General features: G+C 39.7%; 1 protein-coding gene across 1 annotated transcript in view; it reads right to left on the reverse strand.

Annotated features, from left to right (window-relative positions):
- The window catches only part of itpk1b (inositol-tetrakisphosphate 1-kinase b), a 44,523-nt gene that overhangs the window by 5,997 nt on the left and 12,290 nt on the right, over positions 1 to 26,236 (reverse strand). The window contains exons 4-8 of the mRNA XM_041813139.1: positions 18,324 to 18,449; positions 12,651 to 12,768; positions 2,242 to 2,340; positions 1,963 to 2,003; positions 702 to 867 (exon numbers count right to left, since the gene is read on the reverse strand). Of these exons, the coding sequence (XP_041669073.1) occupies positions 702 to 867; positions 1,963 to 2,003; positions 2,242 to 2,340; positions 12,651 to 12,768; positions 18,324 to 18,449 (550 nt within the window). The remainder of the gene's footprint in view (positions 1 to 701; positions 868 to 1,962; positions 2,004 to 2,241; positions 2,341 to 12,650; positions 12,769 to 18,323; positions 18,450 to 26,236) is intronic.

Raw genomic sequence — 26,236 nt, forward strand, 5'->3', positions numbered from 1 at the left:
TGAAAATTCCATCACTGTCCAAAAAAATATTCCCCTGTGAGTTGTAGAGGGTCGTTTTAATGAAGTGTTGGGCAGATGTCCTCGCTCATTCCCAGACTTGATGAACAGTTTTAACTCTACACCAGCTGAGAGAGGAGGTTGAACAGAACAAACAGTCTCTTATGCTGTTATCCAAACATTGACCCTACCTCTCTTTATCCTCACACCTCGCTCTTTTGTGCAGCCTCGCCCTCCACTACACAATGTATAGCTACACAGTACATTGATCTGAAAGCTGTGCAGATGCAACGCTTTGGTATTTTGCTTTTTGTGTGTTTGATGAGGGCCGTGCTTTTAGCTGCAGCACTCAGCATTCCTGGCTGAAAGCAACCGTTCCCTCTGCACAGTTACACAAAGCAGACAGCTTCAATGATGCCTGCAAACTGGTTTGCATGAGGGCCTCCGCTGTACCTCATGCAAATACCACAGTCATGTGTGTAAAGGGAAAACACTGCCTTTAAGTTGCATCATGGGGAATGCATCCGACATGTTTCTTGTTGGGGACACCACTCCTCTTTTATTTGCAGACAGAGTGCAGCAGCTCTGCTGTATCCCTTAAAAGGCCCAACAACAGGGGATATAAAGCTTTTTTACGAGTGCTTTTAAGGGGAATTTAGAGACGTAGTAGTTCGTACAGTCTTTCTGTCTCTGCGTCTCCTCACCTGCAGGTCCAGCAGGGAAGTTCTTCAGTGAAGGTCTCTCCACCACAGTGTACGAGTCTCCAACCACAAACACCTTGTAGAGCACGGCGTTGTGGTTGATAAAGCTCTGGATCACACAGGGAGGTTTCACGTCCTTCAAGTCCTCTTCGCTGAAGATAATAGCCATCTGTTGACAGATTTACACACAAACAAATCTTTTAGAAGCTTTAAAGGTTCTCTAGAACAGTGGGTCTCAAATAGTGTGGCAAGGCACACTGGTATGCACTGGGGAAAGTTTATGTGTGCTGGGGGAACAAACGGTAGTACAGTGTCAAACAGTATAGAGTAAAAACACATTTTTAGTAATAAGTGCCCAAATTTGCCTTTATTTCATCAAGTTGTACGCTGACATTCAGCTCAACACATGTTTGCAGGTGTGCTGAGCTGATTCTAAACAGTTTTACTTTTAAAAAGCAGAATAATACTTTTTGTCAGGGAAGACTTGTTCAAATAAGTGTGGGCTGAAAGACTTTTAAAGTGGGCAACCTGGTAGCCCAGCTGTCAGAGAACTGAACTACTGAGTCACAACAGTACAGAGTTTATTCAATCACAGTGAGCCAGATAAAATCAGAGAGGGGCCTGGCGTCTTTCCCAAGAAATTTAGAGATTTTAGAGCTGAATTATGGAGAATATTTATGCAATGATTTGTGGAGGAAGATGATTTAAATTGTATAAGGTTGGCTAGAAAACAAAGATAGGATAAATACACGCCTCAGTCAATGTGTTTTCTAAAATTGAAAACCTCTCACTGATAAAAATCAGACCTTTAAGGCCTTAAATTTTAAATATGCGATTCAAGACTACTGAAGACTTTTCAAGGATCTGCATGAACCCTGTGTAACCATATGCATAGTTGTTGTATTAGTACAACTATACAACAACTAAAGAAAGTGTAAAATGTATTAAAGAGGCTTTTTCACCATGGATATGAATATGATGTGCCTTTAGATTTTGGCTTGATCTTAGGTGTTTCCTAGCCAGTGAAAACCACTGCTCTAGAAAACAGGCACAGTAAAGTTAATCCAATACAGTGAGTGTGGAGGAATGAGAAATATTTGTCCAACCTGTCTGCTCTATTGATTTCATCTGACACAAAAGGTACAAAGGTACAGCACTTTATCTGATTTTGCTGTTTGGACTTGAGTTAAATGACAATCCTGGGACAGGACAAGTGTTAATGCTCACACAGAGCATACTGTGGAGGGTGTGAGTGACCTCTCACCTCGTGGGAGTTGGTTCCATGAGCCACCCGTGTTTTGCAAACTGAAGGAGAAATAAAGGCGAGGAGAAGTGAGCAAGGTCACCAAACTTTGAACAAAACTGATAAGGAGCATTTTGACCTGAGGATCTATTTGATACTATGACAAAGAGCACAAAGATATGGATGTACAAAACACTGTCATAGAACAACTGATATCTGTCAACACCAGTCCAAATTATGTACAAAGACATTAGAGGCGTCTTCATCTTGATGGTGACTGAGATAAAATTAAACACTTACTGAAGGGGAATGTGAGTCCTTGCCTCCTGATCTGCTCCAGCACATCTGGGCTACACTCGGAGTTCAGGACCATGAATGGAGGAGAACAAATCCTCTCATCTGATAAAAGATAAAAAAAAAAATGGGACTGAGTTACAAGTTTAAGCTCCTATGTGGAGGTTTTTGCTGTTATGAAACCGATTTTAATTCATTATGATGACTCTTTATTATCTACAAAAGCAAATAAGACCATCAGCAGTGACATCAATCACTGTTCCCTGTGATTTTTAATGCCTGAAAATGCTAACACAGGGTTGGAGTCAGACAATGTGAAAAATATCTTCCTGTCAAAACAGCCTTTTTATTTTAAGTCACGGTGAGTGTATGCATGTACCTGACCAGATAACCAGAGATAAATGGTTCCAGTTTGTCCATAAAGGATGCCAAAAACAACACAAAACAAATTTTTCTCACAGTACCCTGACAGGAAAATAACTCCAATAAAGGTCATGATAGTTTTTACATTTTTAAGCAAATGATTAAATACTTTATCAAATAATCCAAATGGTTCTCAAAAATGAAATGTCAGGTATATAAACATGACACACTAAATTTAAGTTTAAACTCTTTTAATCAGCTCTTTCTATTTTCTTTTAGCATCTGTCTAAAACACCCCAAACATTTCATTTTTCACTTGAATGAAACAGGTTGACATTTTCTATCGACCAGCAGCTCCCTCATGTGCAACTTACACCTTTTAACAGTTTGAATATTTAAAGGGATATTTCTGTGTTTTGAGGTTGGGTTGTTTGAGGTACTCGGCAAAAGTAGTGGCATTAGCCTCCACTTATACTTTTTTATAACCTTTTCTCTGACGTGCTTGGGGTGTTCCTTTGTCTTCAAGGTGCAATGGTAGCCATGGATACTGATTAACCAGTGATAGATGGACCTCTGTTGAATGAGATCAGTCACTTGAGGGGGGTGATTATTTATGCAGTCACTTATTAAACATTACATATTTTTATGTAATTGACTCTACATTTAGAAACCTGTTTTCACTTTGACATTTATAAAATCAATAATCAATACTCTTTATGGGCACTGCATGACGGTAGATCTAAAGTCGTTTAATATTTCTGTGCTTTTTATAGTATTTGTCATTAAAACAATACATTAAAGAACCTTAAAACACTTGGTGTCAAAAAACTTTGAGGCATGAAATATGATGACAACCTCAAGCTTAACTTTAATTCTCATTCCAGGTTTCAAAGCCTTACTTACCTGTGCAGTAACTGTCTCTAATTTCTTGAATAAATTCTGTAACAAACAGGTTTATAGTCAGCTGTTGAGCAGTTTGTGATAGTGTTTCATGTTCCTGCACAGTTTAACTGCCTGCGATAGTTGGAGCATTAAGATGTTTTTTTTTTCTTTCCAGAAATAGCAGCACTTGCAGCTACTCTTTCTGTTGTCATCCATAGCCTACTTAGGAATATATGAAGGGCATGCAGCCTGTTGGAGTGTGAGCAAAGATACTAAAGGCTTATGGGACAGACAAGTGTCTTATATACCACATACACCTTCTTCTATCTAAATTTGGCTGTATTTATATATTTATGTTTTATCCTTGTGGCAGGTTTAGACGACAAACACGGCAGAGGCCTTCGAAGGCTCGGGGGGACAAATGACTCCTGTCCAAATAAATAAAGCTGAGAGCTGCCAGGCCCTTCTGCTCCTCCTCTCGAACACACAGACACACGAGAAACACACACAGGAAAATGCTGAAATACAGGAAGACCCACAATCTTGTGAAAAACAAGAGACGATTTAAAGCCGCTGAGGACTTACAGAGTCATCAGATACATCACCTGATGGACAGGCAAAAGTCGGTCACCAGCGTACAACTTAGGTGCAATTGCACAATAAAACTGCTGCCATACTTTTATGAAGTATAATTGAGGCCAGGGCAAACATTCAGTCTATTTGTCACTGACACTAGCTGTAGTTTTACGTCCTACTGTGCTTGTTAAGATCACATTTTTGCATCACATCCTGCAGCAGCAGGTCGGTGAGTTCTGATAAGACAGAAAATAACAAACATCCTGCAGCTCCATCATACTTCCCCATATCAGGCCTCAGACTGCATCTACATCAGTGTTCTGCCTCCTGTAATTTCCCTCCTCCAGTAGGTACACGGCACTGATAAGGCAGCTGGAGGGAGATATCACCACAGGAAATCAGCAAGGGGGCCCAAACCAAGAGTTGCAAATTGTTAATGACAACAACACAAAAGAGACACACCGGCCTTTGTGTGCTGCAGGCCTCAGCAGTGGCAGCGCGCTCTCTGTGCCCGCTACTGCTGAGGTCAGGGGAATCTCGTTTGCCTACATTTACTCCTGAGCTGAGTGTTGAACTCTGGGTGTAAGCTGGGCCCCACACACATCTACAAAATGCAGAGACACAGAATTTTAAGGAAACCCCACAATAAATGATGTTGTATGAAGAGAAAGACACTTTATAAACTCTGTGAGTCCAAGCTGTAAAACTGCTTCAAGTTAAGATAAGCTACATCTGCAAGGTGAGGGTTTTAGTCCTCAAATACAGCTGTTGAGTTTAAGGATGTTGTGTTACTGTAGTATGGCTTCATGGTGGGAGGGTGACTAAGGGAATAATTCAGTCCAACTCAAGTCTTAGCCCAAATCACATGCCTACAAAGATCAAAAATCAGGCTCTTGGACAGTGGAGAGCTAGAAATATACTGGAGTGACTCGGCTCCAAACTGACCCTTGAGACGCCAGTCTGTAAAAAGGCACACTAACGTCCATTTTGTCTTACAAAACTTTCACATTGATAAAATGCTAATAATTTTATTCTGTTCTAAATGCTCTTGAAGTGGGCAAGCAAGTGTTTAAGTAAGCCACAACTCAGCCTATAAGATCTTGATTCATCCCAGCAGCAGTGTTTAATTTCATCTACTAAAACTGTGACTAAAAATGTTGGTTGACAGCCCTTTTTTCGATGATGAAAACTAGACTAAGACTAACAAAAATAGATCTGTGATTACTAAAACTGACAAAAAGTAAGTCTAGTTTTTGTCAAGATGACTAAAACTAGACTAAAATACAATTTAGTTTTCGTCAGACAGTCAGAATCCATGATATTTCTCTGCTGGTTGTAAATCTGTCAAAAAATGCAGCTGTATCTATTCTGTCTCCCAGCTGTTGAAACCAGAGTCCCCAGGTTTGGCAGAGTGCACAGAACACACTACCATCATTTGGTACCAGATTTAGGTAAGAAAATAAATGCTTGGACTAAAAGTAAAGACTAAAATGTGAGGACTTTTTATGAACTAAAACTAGACTAAAATGTCTTTGAGTTTTCCTTGACTAAAACTAGACTAAAACTAAAAAGGGTAGAAATGACTAAAATGTGACTAAAACTAAAAGACATTTCATCTCAAGACTAAAAAAAAAAAAAAAAAAAAAATAGCTATCAAAATGAACACTGCATCAGGAGCATAAAGCCAGCTCTGTTCTCCACGCCTGCTCTCATCCTTTAAATTCTGAGTTTTAAATTCTAGCTGTTGCTTTGCCGCTCCTAAAGGAAGAACTAAACACAACACAAACACCTGTGTGCCTGTAGCTATAGCAATTCTGAACAGCACTAGCACAAGACAATGCACTGTAGCTTTAATGGAAAATGTATCGTTTTTAAAAGCACTTTATCATTACTTAGTTTTAATCATCATTGTTCTTTTTAACATGTAAATGTTAGTTTTTAATGTAATTTGTCTGACTGCGTCCTGAAATTTTGTTATTTGTTGTTTTATCTTTGGATTCCTGAAACTCCTGACACATGATTAATTCATCTTTTTAGATACTAAAGATACCTTGAACCTTGAGCTCTCAAACTTGCCTTTTTATGTCATTTATGAGTCATAACTGGCACTTAAGACACAATCTGTGCAATTGTGACTGTAGTTTGGACTGTTTCTCAACTGCAGCTCTTTTACAACCTCTCTGATTGTCTGACTATGTCGCAGTGATATTGTCATGTACCAATAACTTGCCCATGACTACTCTAATTCAAAACAGGTTATCTGCACTGATACAAATAACTTGAGCTAAAACAATAAACAGCACCTATAAGTAGTTCTCACCCCCTTGGATGCTTTACCTTTTTACTGCTTTTATAAATCAATCATGGTCAATATAATTAGGCTTTTTGACAAAAAAACCTCTTTAAAGTCAAAGTGAAAAGAGATTTCTACACAGAAATGTCAATTAAATAAAAATACGTAGGGTACAATAAGTGACTGCATTAATATTCACCCCCTTTAAAGGGGCAGCTTATTGGTACTAGTAGTCTCACAAGAAGTGAAATAGGGATCACCTGAGTGCAGTGAATGTGTCTCAAGTGACTGAATGCTTTTCATACGCCCTGTAATTACAAAAATATAACCTGGAATAACCCTGCTGTTTATTCTTGCAGCTATGGAAGTTCTCCCCTGAGACTGAGCATGTGCTTTAACCACTATTACAAAATTAATTTCCCTAAATGAACTTTTTTTTTTAATTTAAAAAGGAGAATTCTCCACCTTCAGGGCAATCCAAACCAAACTGAGCATGGTTATATTTCCTATCTTGTGCTGTTACGTGACAGACAAACACAGAATATCCCTTTCTGTTTTGCAGGCAAATGCTTATTTAGTGCTCTGTAACCTTTCCCTGCACAGCTGGACGTGATCCAGTGTTGGCTCTGTACCCAGTCACTTTCGGGATCGGGAAGCCTGGAGGGTTACCCATCAGTCATCTCTGCATCGGCTACAGCCACACTCGTCATACTGCTGTTATTTCACCAGGACAGGAATAGCAACATAATGTCTTTCAGAAAACAGTCTGGAAGGGAAAAGATCCTGATTACATCACCATATTCCCAAAGACTGATGGCGTTAAATTTTGTCAAACAAAAAGTCATCAACAGAGCTAAACCTTGTTGAGTGGAAAACATTTCAAACTCCAGAGTTAAGGATTTATAATAAAGAGAGCAAGGAATAGTGGAAGAGAGAGGGTGGCCAAGTTTGTAATAGCGTGCATGCTTGGCTCTGGTGGACGTTTTAGGGATAATGGGTGGAGAGGCGGGTGGGGGGGATCAATCTGTGGCTCTGTCTAAACACTGCATGCTCCCAGCAGACCCAGTGGAGCCCGGCACGACGTTTACGGGACTCTGCGATGTGATGCTTTAAAAGTCATTATCCAGTTACATGGCTTTGGTCTCTCCTGTTGCTTTATCTCATCACCACTCCTGTCTGTCTGCTCTCTTATATTGTATTCATGATAGCAAAAAATGACAAAATTTCCTCAACTGGCACGTAAATAAGCCTAGGATTCAAATCAGGTCTCCTGTGCTGTTTAGGCCTTAGGTGCAGAGAACAAGCCAGGTTGCATTAGGCTTCATAAAGTGTACTGTTTGGGTGGAAGGCTGAACTGGCCTGTTGCTATTCAGAGCCTGTTTCCTACAAACCCCAGCATCCTCTCGCCCACTGCCCCCCACCCCCTTTACAGGAAGAGCAGCAGGATTTTTGATATTTAAATTGTACTCCAAACTCAGCTAGTCCCTCAGATTTATGCAATTATCACTAACATGCTCTTAGAGGCTTTTGCTCCAATTCTAACCAATTATTTTAAAAAGGTTTGATGCTTTTCTCACAAAAGGTGAACCCTGTACTCAGGATGAGTCATGTAATGACTGTGACGGAGCATTTTCATACCTGACAGGCAGGAGATTCTTTGTTTGAGAGAGGTGATCCAGCCAGCTTACTCATACAGGGATCTTCCCGCTTAAACTATAATTAGATATTGATCACTTTAGGGTTGTCCTTAGAGCAGAAGTTTAAACTTAGATGACACTTGGGAGAAAGAAAATATCCATGCCTTTTTTGATACCACTGCAACAAAAGAAGTCACAGACCTACGAATGAGGCCACTTTTGTGTTCAGTTGTCAAATTGCAAGAAAACTCCTACACACCATCTCAAGTGTGATTATGTGTCGTATACACATACACTACACTGTAAACACTAACATATTTGTGCAATTCAGACAGGGTGAGGAGATTACTTGCAGTTTTGATGGATTCATTCCTCCTCTAAGCTCCAGCCTTATAGAAGAGTTGTAGGCCTTTTTGTACAGCTATGGCATTTTTTGGCATGAAGAATGATGAAGAATATTCAGACCAGGCATCTTTTCTGACCGCAAGAAGTCCATGTAAACAAAGCTAACGTGTCCCCACCTGGGGTCTGGTGGCTAGGAAGTGGAGAAAAGGTCAGAATATCTCATGGGGAGAGGAGTCTTCTAAATTTTTGAGAAACACAGCTCTGATTTTTTTTCAGCCATAGATTTCAAGATTTTTTTTCCTTCAGTTTTGGAGTTTAAAAAGTTTGAAAATCTAAGAGAACCAAAACTTAAGATTTGTGAGATTATTGGTTTGAAAGCAAACCATTGAACTCGTACCAGATGAAGCTGTTTGCCTTGCTTAAGTACTGCAGTTAAGAGCCTTACCAAGTAAGTCTTTTCACTAGGACTTAGCAATAAGGATATATCTGTGATTTTAACCAACAATCATCACATTGTCATCAGCATCCAGACTTTAGAGAGACAAAACACACTGACTGCTGTAATTGAGTCAAAATTACAACTTTTAAGCTCGAAAATTTCCCTTTTTTCCTCGGTAATTTACAACTCTTCAAACCCAAAAGTCTGAGGGTTTTTTTGTAGATTCATGACTTAAAAATACCGAGAGTTTTTGTCTTGAAAACTTAATTTTTAGTTTATTTTTTTGAGAGGCCCTGATACGCCCTCACTGATAACACTCTTACTGGATAGTTTAAAAAAGGTCTTTTATCAAGAACAAGCATGTAGTCCTATTCTGTTGGTATTTCATCATGACTACAAAGAAAGTTGATGTTATTTTTTTACATTAATTTATGGTCCAGGTGGGAGGGGCTCAGAGGTAAAAAGGTTTGGAACCACTGCCTTTGATCAGTGGTTACTCGATTTATGATTAAACTTAACACAAGGAGAAAGCTGGATTGATATCAGAATAAACCTCATAAAAGCTTCAGTTTGATCTTTGAATTTATTCAGGAGCATTTTTTCATCCTGATGTGGAGAGGACTCAGCTTTAAACATCCAGAGAGGCTTTCGCTTTTATGGGAGAGTTGACTTGACGACCGTTTCTGTCTATAAAAACAGTCCTGACATATCAAAAGTGAAGCATGCACAGGAACAAGGAGATTCAGCTGAGTAACATAAACAGTCACCTTGCTCTGGCTTACAAAGGAAGCGCACGTCTGACAACAGAGCAGCAACCAACATTCCTACTAATATAACTTCAAATCAACTCCATTAGTGTCTGGGGTCTATTCTAAATTAAACATTACATTAAGATGGCTGATTAAAGAAAAAAATAGAACAGCTGATTTCTTAAGACTGGAGCTGTTTTAACATCAAGACACCACTAGAGTGATAAAATAAAGTTTGCTTTTTCAGGGAACATCTCAAGTGTTTCCTCCTATTGACTTCTATTCTGAGTCACTCAGACTGGAAAGCATGGCAGCCTCTCTATGGCCTTTTCGTCTTTAGCACTGGGTTGCTTGGCACCTACTCCAGGACTCCTTATTCTGTGCTGATAAGGGGGAGGAAGTGCCTAAGAAAGCAAGGTGGATTTTTTCCACACTCTCACACTATCCTCTAGTTTAACTGTAACCTTAACCCAGTTCTCCCAGTCAATAAGTGTTCTTATCCATCGTCACATGCTGTTTTTCTACAATACCAGCAGTGTGGTGTAGGATTATAATGCCTTACACTCTGTTCTTATGTCTAAAACAGCCACAATTGTCAGGCAGCTTTGGTATGCAGCCTTAAGAGCTGCACTTGCTTTAATGGAGTGGAGACAAAAAAAAAAGCTTCCTATAAATGCAGCCATCTTTCCCTTCAAACAGAATACACACTAAGACAGTAAGTGATGCAGCTTATACTTTGTTACGTAACAGCCATCATGTCTGTTTGGATAAAAAGACGTCTTCTTGTGGGGCTATTTCAGGAAACTAATGACAAGGGCGACATGATGAAACGCCTCTGTGACACCGGGCTGCAGCCGCTTTAAGAGTCACGCTGAAGCAGAACCTAAAAGGTTTATGTTCCCGCCATGTACGGGGGTAAAGAAAATGTGAAAATGTGGATGAGTCACAGGTGTGTTTACAGTGTGTGGGGGCAGAAAATGTGCTCCTGTCTCCAGTCAAAAGACGTTGTCTGATGAGGAGTTCCTGGGATCGGCCAGAGAGGAAGATGTTCATTTAATGTTCAAGCCAACCAGGGAAAAGTAAGAACGACTTTTGTTGTGTAAAAAGAGAGAGGAGAGGAATTATGATATCAACTGACAAGAATTAAACATCTGCTTGGATGAAACGTGTGAAATAACTCAAGTGAGGAGAGACGGCGCTGTCAGATGTTAGGTGCATGTCCCTGCTGGAAGTAAAGAGGAAAGAGTCCAAAAAGTCATGGTTTCTTTATTATTTTAGACAACTTCTGCTTTTATGTAATTTTGTGACATAAGAGGGGAACAGACAGCTTAATTTAAACCCATGACCCAGGCTATGTATTTGCTCTACATAGAGAATTAAAGTCTTGTCATGTTCAAACACAACGCCACAAGCAACAACTAGACCAGTGGTTACCAACCTTTTTTTTTCCTTAGGGCTCCCCCACTCATATCTAAGAGGAGTTAAGCCCCCCGGCACTCACCTGGAAAAATTACACATACATTTTAATTTTTTTGTTGATAAAATCCCAACATAATATGTGCACTGGTTCTTGACGGAAGATCTACGTATAAACTGCCCATTATTACAACGGTGTATTGGAGTCACTCTAGAAAAATAATAATAAAAAAGGGGATCTGTTAATTTTCCAGACAAAAAAATTAAATTCTCAAGTTTAAATGGTTGTTCATTACAAGAAAAAAAGCTTTTTTTCAATTTTAAAAGTCAAAGATTTATTTGAACCAAAACGTAGTTTTTTGAGATTATAAAGTCAAAAATCCAATCACTGGGGTGAGCAGATGGCCTAGCAGTCTAAGGCACTACCCGTGTACACGTGTGGCCCGGGTTCGAATCGGGTCTGTGGCCCTTTACTGTCTCGCCACAATCTCTCTCCCATTCCCAACACTACCCCCTTTCCTCCTCTATCGAATAAAGGCAAAAAAGCCAAAAAATTTAAAAAATAATATAAAATGTTTTCAGTCTGGTTCCTTGAAAATTTCTTAATTTCTACTTTTGTAAATTTATGATTTTTAAAAATCTAATTAAAAGAAAATTTCCTTCAACATTTTTTACATTTTTGGTAAAAAAAAAAAGATTATCTTTTTTTTCTATCTTTTAAGTTGTTCTTAATACACTGTTGTACATTATGTTTCTAATCAGATTTTAAAAGGACATAAATGGACATATATGTACATTTGATTTTGACAACTCCAGAGCAGACAAGGTCCCACATGCCCCTGAGAACTGAGATCACTGGTTCCCAACCTGGGGTGAGGGCCCCCTTGGGTTAGGCATCAAAGATTTCAGAGAGGTACGGGGCTCTGTCTGGTTTTCAAAATAAGTTCTGCATACATTTTCCTAAAATCATGATAATACACATAATGTATGGTTTCTGCTTGGACCTTTTGCTAACAACACGTGTGTACAGGCCTTTTCTGTTAAGATTTTATCAATGAAAACAATATAAATTTATGTTACATTTTGCTGTGTGGATCCTGGGGGGCTCAGCTTTTCTTGGGAGCAAGTAAAGGGGGCCCTGAGGAAAAAAGGTTGGGAACCACTCAACTAGACTGTGAAAGCAGTAGGCCGGCAGTGAACCGTATCTTCAATGAATATTTAAACAAACAATATTTAAGCTAGGTTACTTGAGGAAAACTGCAGTGCTGCTGAATTGTTATGATTTGTACGCACTCTCCTGCATTAAACCAAGGCTTCCAGAGGATAAGAACATTTCTTGAAATCGATGAAGGTAGAATTCTTTTCATTGCTGCTGTCCAAGCTGTCCGAGTTAAAAAATGGCTGTTCTTATACAACTGATGACAAACTTTGGTGATTTTATGGCTCCATGCACCTTCAACTGCTAACTGAGCAAAAGCATTGGTGTCTAAAATTGGATGCAGACAAAAGTATAATCCAAGTTTATTTTTCCCAAGTGCAGATCTTTGTTAAACATCTTTTACTGGTGTGTCAAAATCCCCAAAAGATGACCTCTGTGAACGCAGAGATTCACTTCCCCTTCATGAGGGAATTCACAAGTTGGAATATCTAAACTGTGTGACTTGAGCTGGTCAGAAAGTGATTACTGTGCAGGACGTGATCATGAAACATCTTACCTTGCATACAGCTCTCTATCCTGTGGATGAGCTGGTAGGACTTGCAGCGGTCCAGCAGAGTTCGGATGGCTGGAAGAGGGTCCAGTACGATGGTCTCAGGGTGGGCATCAATGTAGACCTAAAACACAAGAATGAAATAATTCTCAACAGGTCAAGAGACTTTGTCCACCTATCCAACGTGCAGATGGGACAAGGAAGAAGTCGATATTATATATTTGTATACTGGAAAGGAAAAAAATCCTAAATACAGCCAACAGCAAAAAGAGGCCGACATGTAGCAGGTGAGGGTGCACCACAACCATAGACACAAGGAAAAGCAGAGAAACTATGTTTCTTGTCAGTGTTTCACTGCAGAGCATGTGATCGTCAGCGGACCATTTTCACAAATCAGAACCATTATGTCAGAAGGAATGATAATTTAATTAATTTGAAGGAGATGATCTTTCTTGATTGATGAAAAATCCTTGCTGAGATGCTGTGCTCATAAGACTTGGCTGAACTCCGGCTGGCAGTAACAAAGAGCTTCTATTTTTGATTACCGAAATCTAATTACTGATAACTCCAGTTTTAGACATTTTAGGCAATTTTGCCAAATGTGAAGATCTTCCTTAGAGATATATTTTAAAATCTACCTTAAAGATGCAGGCAGCAGTGTCTCCACAGACTGAAATATTAAGATTGTCAACACAAATGCAAGCCAAGACCAGTGTATAAACTAATTACAAACTAATCATAGATTGAATTCAAATTTTCTGTCAAGTTGTTTATCATTTAACTGCTGATGATCACCAACAGTTTAATGGGACGACTCTGATGTTAGTTACGTAACCTGAAACACGTCAGGCTGCCACTTCTGTTTTGTTGGACGTAAACCAACATGTTCTCTCATTTTGTGATTAACCCACAATAAAGTCTGCCTGAATTTACTATCAGCAGTCAGGCAGAGTCTCCTGCATGCACGTTCAGGCTACATGTGATGCTGCTGTCAAAGATACACCAGCATGACACTCCAGGCAGATGCTCAATTACTTGAGGACAGTAGATAAGTACATTTCCACTAGGATTGGGCGGCATTTATTTTTTAATACTGTCATACCCGCTACAAATTTTTTTATCGGGCTTAACGTTTTTACCGCTATGTGTTCAAAAATCCCATTATACAGGCACTTGTCGACTGCATGCGCAAGCACAGTGAGCATAGTGCATGCCTCCACCGGTTTCTCAGTAAATCCTTTATCAAAATGCTTCAGGTCTAAAATTAATGACTTTAATAAGGCAAGGTTTGCAGGCACGCTGGAAGTGATTTATAGTTGAAGAACTGTTCTTAAACTCAACAGATAAACTAAGCTACATCAGGAAAGAGGAGCAAACAAAATTCCTGTTTTTCCTCTCCATCTATGGCACATTCATGCGCTCTTTTCCTCTCCCTTCCCTCCCTGATTATATACACATGTTTACCAAATTAGCCCAACATCATAAACAGTAGTTCTTTATTCACTTTTAAAATAACTTCACAACACAGGCAGTGGTGCTGCTGTAGGAAACAGACAAAGCATTTATTATAAAAATGTGCTCATTATGCCGCACTGTCTTCATGATGGTAATTAAAGCAACACCATTGCTATCTTTTAATACACCAGGATATGGTTTTACTATATTACCGCCCATTCTTTTTTTTTAAGATTTATTTTTGGGCATTTTTGTGTCTTTATTTGATAGAGAAGGACAGTGGATAGAGTTGGAAACAGGGACGAGAGCGGGAGACAGACATGCAGTAAAGGGCCTCGGGCCAGATTCGAATCCAAGCTGCTTGGACCACCACTGGGCCACCTGCGCCCCATTACTGCCCATTCTTAATTCCCGCTATATTATAAGCACCTTGTCTCGATGCTCGTACGTAATATGCCTTTTATGTTTGTTTAACAGCATGGATTTATTCACAGCTGCAAAGTGTGACAGTCACAGCAGCTCGACATGGTGGGCTGTGGAGTTAACGTGACTTTGAACATTATTAGAAATGGTTGATAGCATTTAAGTAACACAGTTATGTGTTAATTTGTGCATTTTATTAAGAAACTCCCTCCTCTTTTCCTCCTCCTCCTGTGTATTCCAGATTTGCGGTCAGAGGGCTGAACAATGTGTGATACTGGAAATCTAAAAAGATAACTTAAAGACCCCAAAATAGTATACATTTGCTGATTTAAATGTTATCAATGTATATTAAAAGTTGCTTAAATTTCCTGGTTTAATTTACCTTTTCTTGAAATTTTTTAAGCCTCTCTTTTAATCTTTAATCTCTGACACTATCCATTGCCCAATCTACAATGAAGGAATAAAAGTAAAATCCCAAAATTTATTCTTAGGAACACAAACATAGCATGAAATATGTGCAAGTGTGTAAAACTAGGGCTGAACTATGGGTGAAAACATGTGCTGTGACACAAATAGATCCATGCAGATAAGAAATGTTAGGCAAACATATAGTAAAAGAAGGTAAAGTACAAATACAAATACAAAAGTCATAGAGTCAACATGCCACACACTCTACATGTATGTGTGTCTGTGCTAGAGAGCATGAGATGTATGCCAGCAGGTCTATGTAGGTTACATCACTACATCTCTCTATGGCCGGCTGTTAGGTCAGCATGAGGTTTGCCTTTTTACATAACAGCACTCCCCTACATTCCCCTCCTCTCCTCTGTCCCCACACCACCTCCCCCCCACTCTCCACGATCTCGTCTCTGCTCTGTGGATTTCTCTGCCAACCGCTCCTTCCAAGCAATTTCTACTGACACACAAACGCTGTCAGGTGGAGCTGGATGGCTTGCACATTACACAAACAGGCTGCCTGCACACATCAAAACCTTTAAAAACACCACAGCTCCACTGTCACATGTGTTTGCATGATATTAAACACGTACGCAGCAATAAGACATCAAGCACAAACATGCAGAGGGGAATAAATGCCCTTTTGTCGACTGTATTATTACATCCACACATAGTGACGCATGCAGAATGTAAACAAATGCCTTCGCCTTGGCACGGACCATTCTGTAGGATTTACAGAGATCCAACTGGCAGCCCCGATCAAAGCCAGCTGATCAGTTATGCAAACTCAAGCATGCTGCTGACAAAAACATAAATCCATACAAATCTTCAAGGACTTTTAAGGAACACTCTTCTTATATGAGGTGGCATTTGCTGATGCATGAATCACAAAAAAGGGGTTGCTGTTAAACAGAAAAAGACCAGGAGATGAGCAAGAGATCAGCCATATCAAGCTATGTTGGAGACGAAGATGCGTGTTAGTGTAGGTGTTAAAGAAGGTGGGAGTAAAGGCCGCACATTGTCAGTCTGTATGTTCTGGCAGATCTGTTTCCATAAGGAAAAAAACTGCTTTCATACTAAAGGTTTCACAGAGGATCTAGTAGAGTGGCATAATCAAAAGAATTTCAATTGAGATCACGATTTTGATCTTCCCACTGTCAAGTAACATGATAAACAGCTATGATTTACATTTCAACTGTAAAGAATTAGAGGCAATGGTAAAAATGGTACAGATATTCATTCAGTCTTTAAAATAGTATTTGGTATCAGCACTCTTATAAATGCAACACATAAGTCCTGATATCACTACATTGTCATGTTGAGATTTTGTCCAACTCTGTTCTGAAAACTCTATTAAAACAGTTTGATTTGGATCTGACAGCCCTAAAATGATCCTTTAAGACAAAAAAACAGCCAACTAATGTAGTTCTACAGCTTCTTATAACGATGGACAATGTTATGATTATAAGCGTCCATATTGTAATCTGTTGATATGTCCGTGGTCTGCAGTACACCAACTTGCACCTCAGGTCTTTTAACAAGCCGAAAGCATCCCAGCATGACATTTTGTTTGAAATACAGAGGTATTTAAAGAGGAAGGCCTTTTCCCTTCACCACAACAAAGGGGTATTTATGATCACAGCTGTGTTATAACAGAAATAAACCAGAGAGTAAATCTTAACAAAAATGTAATCACAGATGACAGCAATGTTCAGGTAAATAGCCAGACCTCAAGTAGAACAAATATAGCTAAGTCACAAAGCTGAGCTGTTGATTTAGCAGCTTAAACTTGACCCAACCTCTTTCTAGGTTGAAAGCTGTGAGAAAAATGATTCTTAAAACTAAATCTTCTGAACTGGGGCTGGGTAATAGGGGTCAAAAATCATATCATCTTAGCTTAATGATAAGGCATGATGCATATCTCAACACTTTACATTAAGGAAATAAAATAAAAGTCAGATCTAAGTTAAATCCAGATGGATCAAAAGTTGCACAGGAACTTTTAAGAATGTCAGCAAGTTAATGGAAAAACTAGGATAATAGTAAACTACCTGTTTAAAAAAAGCAGCAGAATGCTCCTTGAATGAAATGAGAAATAAAAAATTGAATTCCCCATTTAGATTTAAAAATTTAAAAATTCAAATAGATTATTCTGAGCATTGTCAGTGGCTCTTACTGTAAATTGTCTTTGTACTCAGTATTAGGTCTGTCATCTATTCTTTTAACAATACAAACCATATTGATATAAACATGCACAGACAAGCATCCATTTGAGCTTGAGCTTGATGAAGACCTGTAAGATTAATTTGAGATATTTCTGTAATACTCTACTTCTCAAAACGCACCTGAACAACCTGGAAGCTGCTGGTAACATTTGAGTTCAATATTTTGAAAGCTAGAAGTAAAGATTCAGCAAATGGTCCCCAAAAACCCAATTTGAGTTATTTCACTACCTAAAATCAGCCAGTAAAGATTTTTCATACTGACATCCTGTTTGTGCTTCCTATCTGAGCAGTCAGGAACATGTTGACAGAGCTGCATGACGTTGATCATGATTGCAGCACAGCATTTAGACCGAGAAGAGATGTTTGAAGTGCGCTCACTGTGACACATTCCAGGCTATAACCTGCTGTCCATGTGACATTTTTAATCAGAAGAGCATCGGCTGTTTGGCATCACCACACTGCTTCTTGTGTCCTCCATGTTTTGACCTAATGTTAACATTGAATTATTGAGAAATTTAACCACAAAACTGTGTAATCTGTACATTTAAGTTTTTATAGAAGGGGGCTGTGCTGCAAAAACACTACCTAGAGCTTTTGACTAGTTATTTAGGTATTTTGGGGGCATTTTGCTTTAATTGGACAGGACAGCTGTGGAGAGACAGAAAATACATCAAGAGAGCATGGGGAAAGATGTGCTCCAAACCGTGCAGAGACTGTGATTGGACCAGTATGTCAGCTGCAGCCTCTGCATATGGGTGGCTGCTCTATTAACTGAGCTAAATCAATTAAAAAAAAGCTTGATCTGTAGATCTTGCAACAAATGTTTCATAATGTTTCCTGACAGTGGTTCTTATGATCAGTGGTGCATTTTCATGTGGCGTGTGACATTAAGATTTTTATTATGAAATGCTGAACTTCAGTGATTCAAAAAAGGTGTGGTACAAGACTAACTAGTAATTTACCTGGCCTTCTCTAGTAAAAAGCTGTTTTCACACATATGTAGAGAATGTTGGTGTGTAGTCATGTAAATGTTCAGGGACAGTGTTTCAGAAAGTCAAAAGGATCCAGACCTGTTACTGGACTCTTTGCATCAATACTTGAAGGGAGACAAGGAATGTACCTGTACTCTCTGAACCAGCAGCACAGCCTGGGAATCATTCTGGTCTGCCTCCAGGATGAGGTCAGTCAGTTTGTGGATGATTACGTCCAGGGGTCCCTGCTCCTCCAGAGGCTGGTTCAGGTCCAGCTGAAGAAAAGAGAACAGACATATGTTAAATGCCGCGTTTTAGACTGGGACTTCCTACATTCAGTTATTCATTTATTAGACTGAGGAATCCCTGACTTCAGAAATCAGACAAAAAAATCTGACATTTTCTTTGATCCAAAACAGCACAGCTAGCTGCACCTCTTTAACAGCTTTCCTCTTACAGCCGCATATAGATAAACAAGCTTTTAAAGGAAAAGGTAAAGATGATGTCTAGAAGAAGACGGATGCTAGGAGGTCTGCAGGACTCAGTGGAGAAAAATCACTTATTTGTAGAGCGTAGGGATCATGCTCAGTGTTTGTAGAAATTTCCTGATAATTGCAGTGTACAGGTGCATTTGGAGCTTAAAAGTACTAACTTTCCTCCATTCCCATCCTTAAAAGCTGTACCAGACTTTCTGACCCACAACGGACATTCAGGATCATGTGATTGCAAACCAATTATACCATTCAGCAAATAAACCTTTTAGGATTCTGGTTAGGTTAAAATGACAAATCAGTTCAAGAATAAGCTTGTATGTTAACTGTGGGAGCCACATTCTTTTTTTTCCTTTTTTGTTGTACTTTATCACATGTTAAAAAGCCATAAAGGTACCAAATGAGGAGCTGTTTGCTGTTCAGGAGCAAAATAAGGACTCTTCACTGAGCTGAGCCAATGATCCAATTTCTAAAAGTAGATGGAATTCACAAACATATGAGTAAGGATGGAGGGACATCGGCTGTGGAAATTTAAACATGATCAGAGTTTGCAATTCCAAGACATGCCCATCTTTACTAAACCAGTCAGGACTGCTTGGTGGAAATGTGCCATTATCGGCTTCAATGATTCCTGTGTTTTGCCTCGTGGCCTTGTAAATCTGCTGTGCTACACCGATCTAATAAAAGATGCAAAAATGAGTAGAAATCCAGGCTGATTCTTTATAATCTTTACAGCAGTACTTTTAAACATTATGCTGTATTTGTTTTTAAATTACACCATTAGGACTGAATTCTGATGGGCTACAAACTCTCCCCTCCTGTCTCACTGAACATATTCAACAGCCTCTGAGAAAACACTACATTAGCATTCGTTTGAAGTTTACAACAGCTGAAAACACTGACTGCAACAGCCAAGTAGATCACAAGTAGCCAAAACAGGACTCAGAGTTTGATAACACTTATCTAGGTCAGGGCTTGCCCACACACAAAACACGCACACAAACACGAAGACACAACAAGAGATAGACGAGGGATGCTGGTCTACCCCAATTCACCCGAGGTATGGGCAGAAATATGCCACTAGAAACTAGATTTGGATCTGAGTTCCTTGTAGTGAACAGCTGCATGAATTAAGCTGCTCTTAAACAGCATTTGATTCTCAGTAAATTTTTTCCTCTATTCAAATCTGTGTTCAACCTGCGTCACTACACCAAACATCTGACCCAAGTGATCTTCTCTGGTTGGGCACTTGATAGTCATGAAAGTCTCAAACATGTACGGTTGTTAAGTTTTTGATTTAGAAGTAGTCTGAGATGCGATAGTCAGGGTGATAAAAGCATCCCAACTTTCCAACCCATCTGTCAGGTGCTCCTCTGTGGAAAATTGCTGGAGTCAGATGCTGAATGTTGGGCACAGAAATCAGCACTGAAAGCACGTTGTCACAGAATCAGCTGCTCTGGTCCATGGCTTTGCTAACCTTGTGGTATATAGTCTCTAACTTGCCTTCTCTATTAACAACTGTTAATAGAGGCTCCTGGTTTTGTTGGTCGGTACCGTTGATACTTTTGAATCTGACATGCTTGTTTACCAAAACAGTCAGAAGTCAGAAACAGTCAAAAATACTGGTGCTTTCAAAAAATAACATTTTTTAATAAATGGATGCCCAAGAGACGCATGAAATCCTATATAGCAAGCAAACTCAATATACTGGCAATATTATGGAAATGAGGCTAAAGTATTAGCACTTTTTAGGCTGTGTGCAGGAGTTTGCTTGCAGTTTTTGTAAGTTAAGAAATCCACTATCTCAAAATTTTAGAATATCCCAAACCATGGGATTTATAATACAGAAATGCTGACCTTCTGGAAACCTATACGCATTTATGCATTCAGTGATTGGATGGAGCTCATTTTGCACAAATTACTGCATTTATGTGATGTGGCATGGAGGCAATCAGTCTGTGGCACTGCTGGGGTGTTATGAAGCCCTGATTGCTTTGATAGCAGCCTTCAGCTCATCTGTATTTTTGAGTCTGGAGTCTTAGTCTTGACATTTACCCAGGGATCCTCTATGGGGTTCAGGTTTGGTGAGCTGGCTGGCCAATCAAAAAGAAATATCATGGTCAGCAACCAGGTAGTTTTAGAAAAGGGAATCATTATCTCCATAAAGCTTCTCAGCAGATGGAAGCATAAAGTGCTCTAAAATATCCTGGTAGACGCCTGGTAGCTTTGACTCTGGACTGGATAAATTCATTGATATATTAAATATAAAATTCAAGGTTAACAAAACAAATTCCAACATTCTCACGACATATTTGACCTCTATTCTGTCTGACTGTTTAAAATGTTGAGTCAAGTTAAATTAGTTGTATAATCTTTCTGTTGTAATAAAACAAAGGGCCTTCTGAGGTTCGAAGTGAAGGTTGTGTGGAAGGACAACAGACAGTTGGGGACAGCGATAAAGCAGCCTTCAGTGTGCGGCACGGCATAATAATTACTGAAAAAGGCCAGAGGAGTCAAAGTATATTTTGAGATCAACTAATCAGCAAAAATCCTCAGCTTGACTTTAGGCTAAGTTTTTATTTTAAGTGAAACAATGGAGGTAGTGTTTTACACTTAGCCGGATAATTTAACTGCACATTATGACTCTTCAAAATGTAAATCTGAGCCTGTAACAGACTGTTCCACTGAGCAAACACAACGCTGAATTGAATTACAGCAGTGATGAGGTTGTGTAACAGAGTCATACACTGATTTATTATCAGAAAATGGGAATCACATGATCATTACAGACAGAGGACGTTCATGAACACCTGTGCAAATAAGTCAGAGCAATGCAGAGAGCCACTGTCCTCTTTGTAGCTCAGACAGTATGCACACCAGGCCTGAGTACACCTTAGTCACACAGGCGTAGATCAATGCTAGATTGTAAAACACTGAGTTTCAGTTAGTTCAGGGTTGGCCACAGCCAGAGGTGACATTTCCTGGTTAATGATTGTGAGAGGTGTGATGGATAGGTGACTAATTAGTGTACCCTTGGGCTTGCCATGTAAAGTCGATGACTGCACACAGTGGTAAATCTGTTCAAATCTGATGATTTATGTTCATTAAACACCACCAAGAACAAAATGTTACCGTTATGACCTTGATCAAACGGAGACATGTGGATTGTTTTCATGTTCTGCTGTGGAATATGAGCCTGTCTACGCTCCACATCATACAGACTGAGCAGTGTGCCAACACGCATAGAAACACCAACACACCCTGTAGTGTTCAAGACGAGCTGTATTCCCTAAAGAGCTCATTATGCTACATCAACACAGCATTTCTTTCTCTGCCCATCTTAACGCTGTTGGATCTCATTCTCCTCCACGCTCCATTCCTCTTGCCTGTAGAAACACGCCCTTCAGCTCAGAAGGAGCCCGCCAACAACAGCGGCAAAAATGTATACAGGGGAAGAGGCTGGAGTATCTGTCATAGCAGGCTTACTCATGATTCAGGTAAAGGCTAATTAAGGCTACACTTGATCACAGTAAATATCATAAATTGTATCTTTATGAAACGGACATTCATTTGGACATGATACATACATTGAAGAGCTACAGTCATGGATGAAACTACTGGCAGCCCTGGAATTTTTCCAGAAAATACACCATTTCTCCCAGAAATTGTTGCAATTACAAATGTTTTTGGTATAAACACGTTTATGCCATTTATGTGCACTGGAACAACAAAGAAAAACAGGAGAAAAAAGCCAAAATTGCCATAATTTTACACAAAACTCAAAAATGGGCCGGACAAAATTACTGGCACCCTTTAAAAACTGTGGGTAAATCATTTTATTTCAAGCATGTGACGCTCATTTAAACTCACCTGTGGCAGTAACAGGTACTGGCAATATAGAAATCACACTTCAAGCCAGTTAGAATGTATAAAAGTTATGGAGAGTTATAAAAGCATGGAGAACTATGTCACACTACAAGAAAGTCTGTCATTCCTAACGTTCATAATTGGGCCTCATGTTTGAAGATGAGCTGGGATGTTGCAGTCAGCCCAAAATCTGTATGAATTTGTGTAGTCTGAGCTGGCCTTTACCCATTCATCCCCACATTCACACACTGATGACAGAGGCTGTTAGGTATAAGCAGCCATCAGTATCACCTTATCCCATTCAACTACATCTATACTTGGACTGTCAAAGTTAATGTGCTAATAACAGTTATCAACGGTGTAACTCATGGGTCACAATGTTTTTCTTTAGCAGCCAGTTAATTTCAATTTACGTTCATGTCATAAACACAACCATCAGAGAAATGAAAAAGTGAAATGGTGAGTCAAATAAGCACGGAAATCTGTCTGGAGCAGGAATGACTGGCATCAGATTTTGGCTGATATCCAAAGTGTAGAAATTTACAAATTAATTTTAGTCAATACCGATATTGATACCAAAAAATTTAATTTAATTTAGTTCGGGCTTAACACTTCAGTTCAACACACCATTTAAAGTTCAAGGATGAACAAATAAACAAACTTTCAGTCCTTTATAAACAATTTAAAGTGTAAGAAATGATGATAAATGAAGAAAAAGATTTCAGAGTAGGCAGATCTGTTGGTTCAGCCTAAAACTCCACAAACTTTTTTTGGTTCTTTGGCTGATATTTACAGCTGATAAAGGCAGATTTTATAGCCAAAATATTTTCATGCCAATACCAATATCATACTAATAATACTGTGCATCCCTAGTTTGGAGAACTTTATCTGTTGTTTAATTTGACATAAAAAATATGAAAAATGTACTGCATGATTCAGGACACTGATAACTGTGTCAACAGTTTGTCCCGCCCCTACCATGTTAGAAGTGCCAAAATTGTAGAATGGTGCAGCCAATCATTACTTACCAAGCAGCAAATGCTGCTCAGTAAGAATTGTGCATTTAAAAACACTGGTCCATTGAGATATTCAGTCATTCAATAAAATCTTTCAGCACTGATGTGAAGAAATACTCAGCCAGTGTGATTACATAAAGAGGAAAAGTGACGCCTGCTATAAAAACATGTTGAATTGGTTTTGATGAGTCAGTGACCCAGATGGTTCATGAGGAATCATGTGGCACACAAAAGTATGAGCATATGTCACATGCATCAAACACATAAACACACTGCTATGACCTCAATTACACGGTGCTTTACATCAACACTCATAAAATGTGTAATCACCTGTAGAAAAATGACTCCATGACTCTGAGAGCAGCAGCGGCGTGATGTGCCAACAGTCAGTATGGACCAAATGGGTCGCCCTTGTTTTTTATTTCGCTAGCGGTGTCAGTCTGACAGAGCCAAGTTTAAGGGAGTTTGTCATTAATCTCCTGCTTACACAACACAGAGGGCCCATCCACAGCTTGGCCCCTCCACAAAAACAGGACTGTACGTTGCAGGGGTCAACACCCGCCAGTGAAGACGCATCGAAGAGGATGAAGCTCTCATCTCTGTGTGCGTCAACACAACCATGTTTTAGTGCTGCAACAAAAAAACCCAAGCAGTAAAGTCAATGATGTCCCTCTAAATGCTAAAAGCAGAAATATCAGCTGACGTCTTTGTGAGTCCCTGTGGGACTGAATGCTAGCAGTGGGCTGCGGTGGTGATGGACAGCATGGAAAACACGTAGGAACCTAGAGGGAGAGGCTGGTCAGGGCTGATATATTTCCAGCTTTGATGTAGTGCCACAGTGGGCCCTAGATTTACCCCAGGGAATCTAAAAACAGAGATTTGGAGCAAACAAGGAGTGAGGTCATATTTGTACTTCAGTTTGCAGCATTAGCATGGTGACCATAAAAAACTGACTCATCTATTGTTTGTTTATTTTGAAGTTGTCTGGTTTTTTTAAATTTGTCTCTGTGTCTGTTGAGGCTTTATCCTTTAAATGTCTCTTTCTTGCTCCCTCCCAGCTCGATCTAACCTCACTGAGCTTTCACTTTGTTGTCAGACTCGCCTGGAGAGAGACTGTGGCGAGCCCAGACAGACAAGTGATGAATGATTTATAATGTAAGCCATGTAGCACTTGACAACCCAGTGTAAGAGAAACGTGTCTGAGACAAACCGTCGGCCACACCTCATTTGAAGAACAGGACTCGACATGAGGTGGGATCAACATTAAGATGATTTTCCGGCTAAAAAACATTTGAAGGCTCAAACTGGGAGCTCATTAGACTGATGGTCGCCTACTCAGACTCCCTGAAGTCCTCAACACTGATTATATTGTGTAGAGGGAGATAATGAGGTTACAAACTTTAAGTCTTTATCACTGAAAGCAAGACAAGTTTAGCATTATTATATGTCTGGGACTAACATGAATTTATAGGGAGTTTGAGGACATTTCTCAAGATATTTCTGGACAAAATATTTATCACACTTGACAAAACTCTGGACAAAATAAGCACAAAATGGCATGCAGCACTGATTATTTCATGTCACCTATCTTGTTTTCATGATTGTGTTACACCAAAACTGTAATCAAAATTGAGACTTAATTATTACCCAGCACTATTTAATAGATCTATGCATGATATATAGTACAGTGCAGAACTTTTAGCCAAAACTGAGGCTGAAGTAAAGTGTACATGTGGCAAGAAACTGTTGGACAGGGAGGAAGACTGACACAACCCTGGCTGTGAAAAAAATAAAGTCTACACCTTTAAGGTGGTGTACGGGGTAGATGTGGGGGTTAGCATGGCCCACAGTACTGTCCAGGCAGGTAATAGGGTTGCCACAAATCCCTGGTCATGCTGTGGATGTCCCAAGGGCCTGAAAACATTGGGTGACCTCTGAGCACATGACCAGGGTAAAAATGGCCTAAACAGAACAGATACCATTGAGCTCGACCTTGGCTGCCGAGTGACACACATGTGTGTCGACATGTGTTGAACTTGACTCTCGCCACCTCCATGCCTCTCTCCAGCGCTGGGTTGTGGCACATCGGGTGTCTTCTCGTCTGATCATTCTGATCCCCAACCGGTTTTATTGACGATTTGAACCCTCTGTGACTTTCAAGCGAGCTCTGAAACCACGGATGGAAAACCACCCTCACCAACAGACTGATCAAAAACCTGCCCAACTGTTGTGTGGTTCATCAGGATGACTTTTTCAAGCCCCACGATCAGACTGAAGTTGGTGAAGATAGCTTTAAGCAGTATGAGGTCTTCACTGCTCTAGACATGGATGCCATGATGAGTACGATGTATGCATGGTTGGAGAACCCAGTGAAGTTTGAGAAACCTCATTGCATTTATAACACTCTCGACACTGAGATCATCCCAAAGTCTGACATTAAAGCCGGGTATACACTGTGCAATTTTCCATACGATTTAGCCATGAATTTAGAGTCACACGACTCGCTCTGAAGTCGGGCCGACTTTCAGTTGGATCGGGCATCATTTGTCATGCTGTGTACAGGGGAGTACGACGGCTGACCACAGCCGGACTACTACCAGTGAGAACAGAAATGCAAGCAGAATAAACAACTTTGGGGGATTGTTTTCCTGTGTAAATGGTCAGACGACGTCCTAAATTACCATGACA

The sequence above is a fragment of the Cheilinus undulatus genome, linkage group 18 (assembly GCF_018320785.1).
Source record: "Cheilinus undulatus linkage group 18, ASM1832078v1, whole genome shotgun sequence".
In the NCBI taxonomy this organism is placed as follows: domain Eukaryota; kingdom Metazoa; phylum Chordata; class Actinopteri; order Labriformes; family Labridae; genus Cheilinus; species Cheilinus undulatus.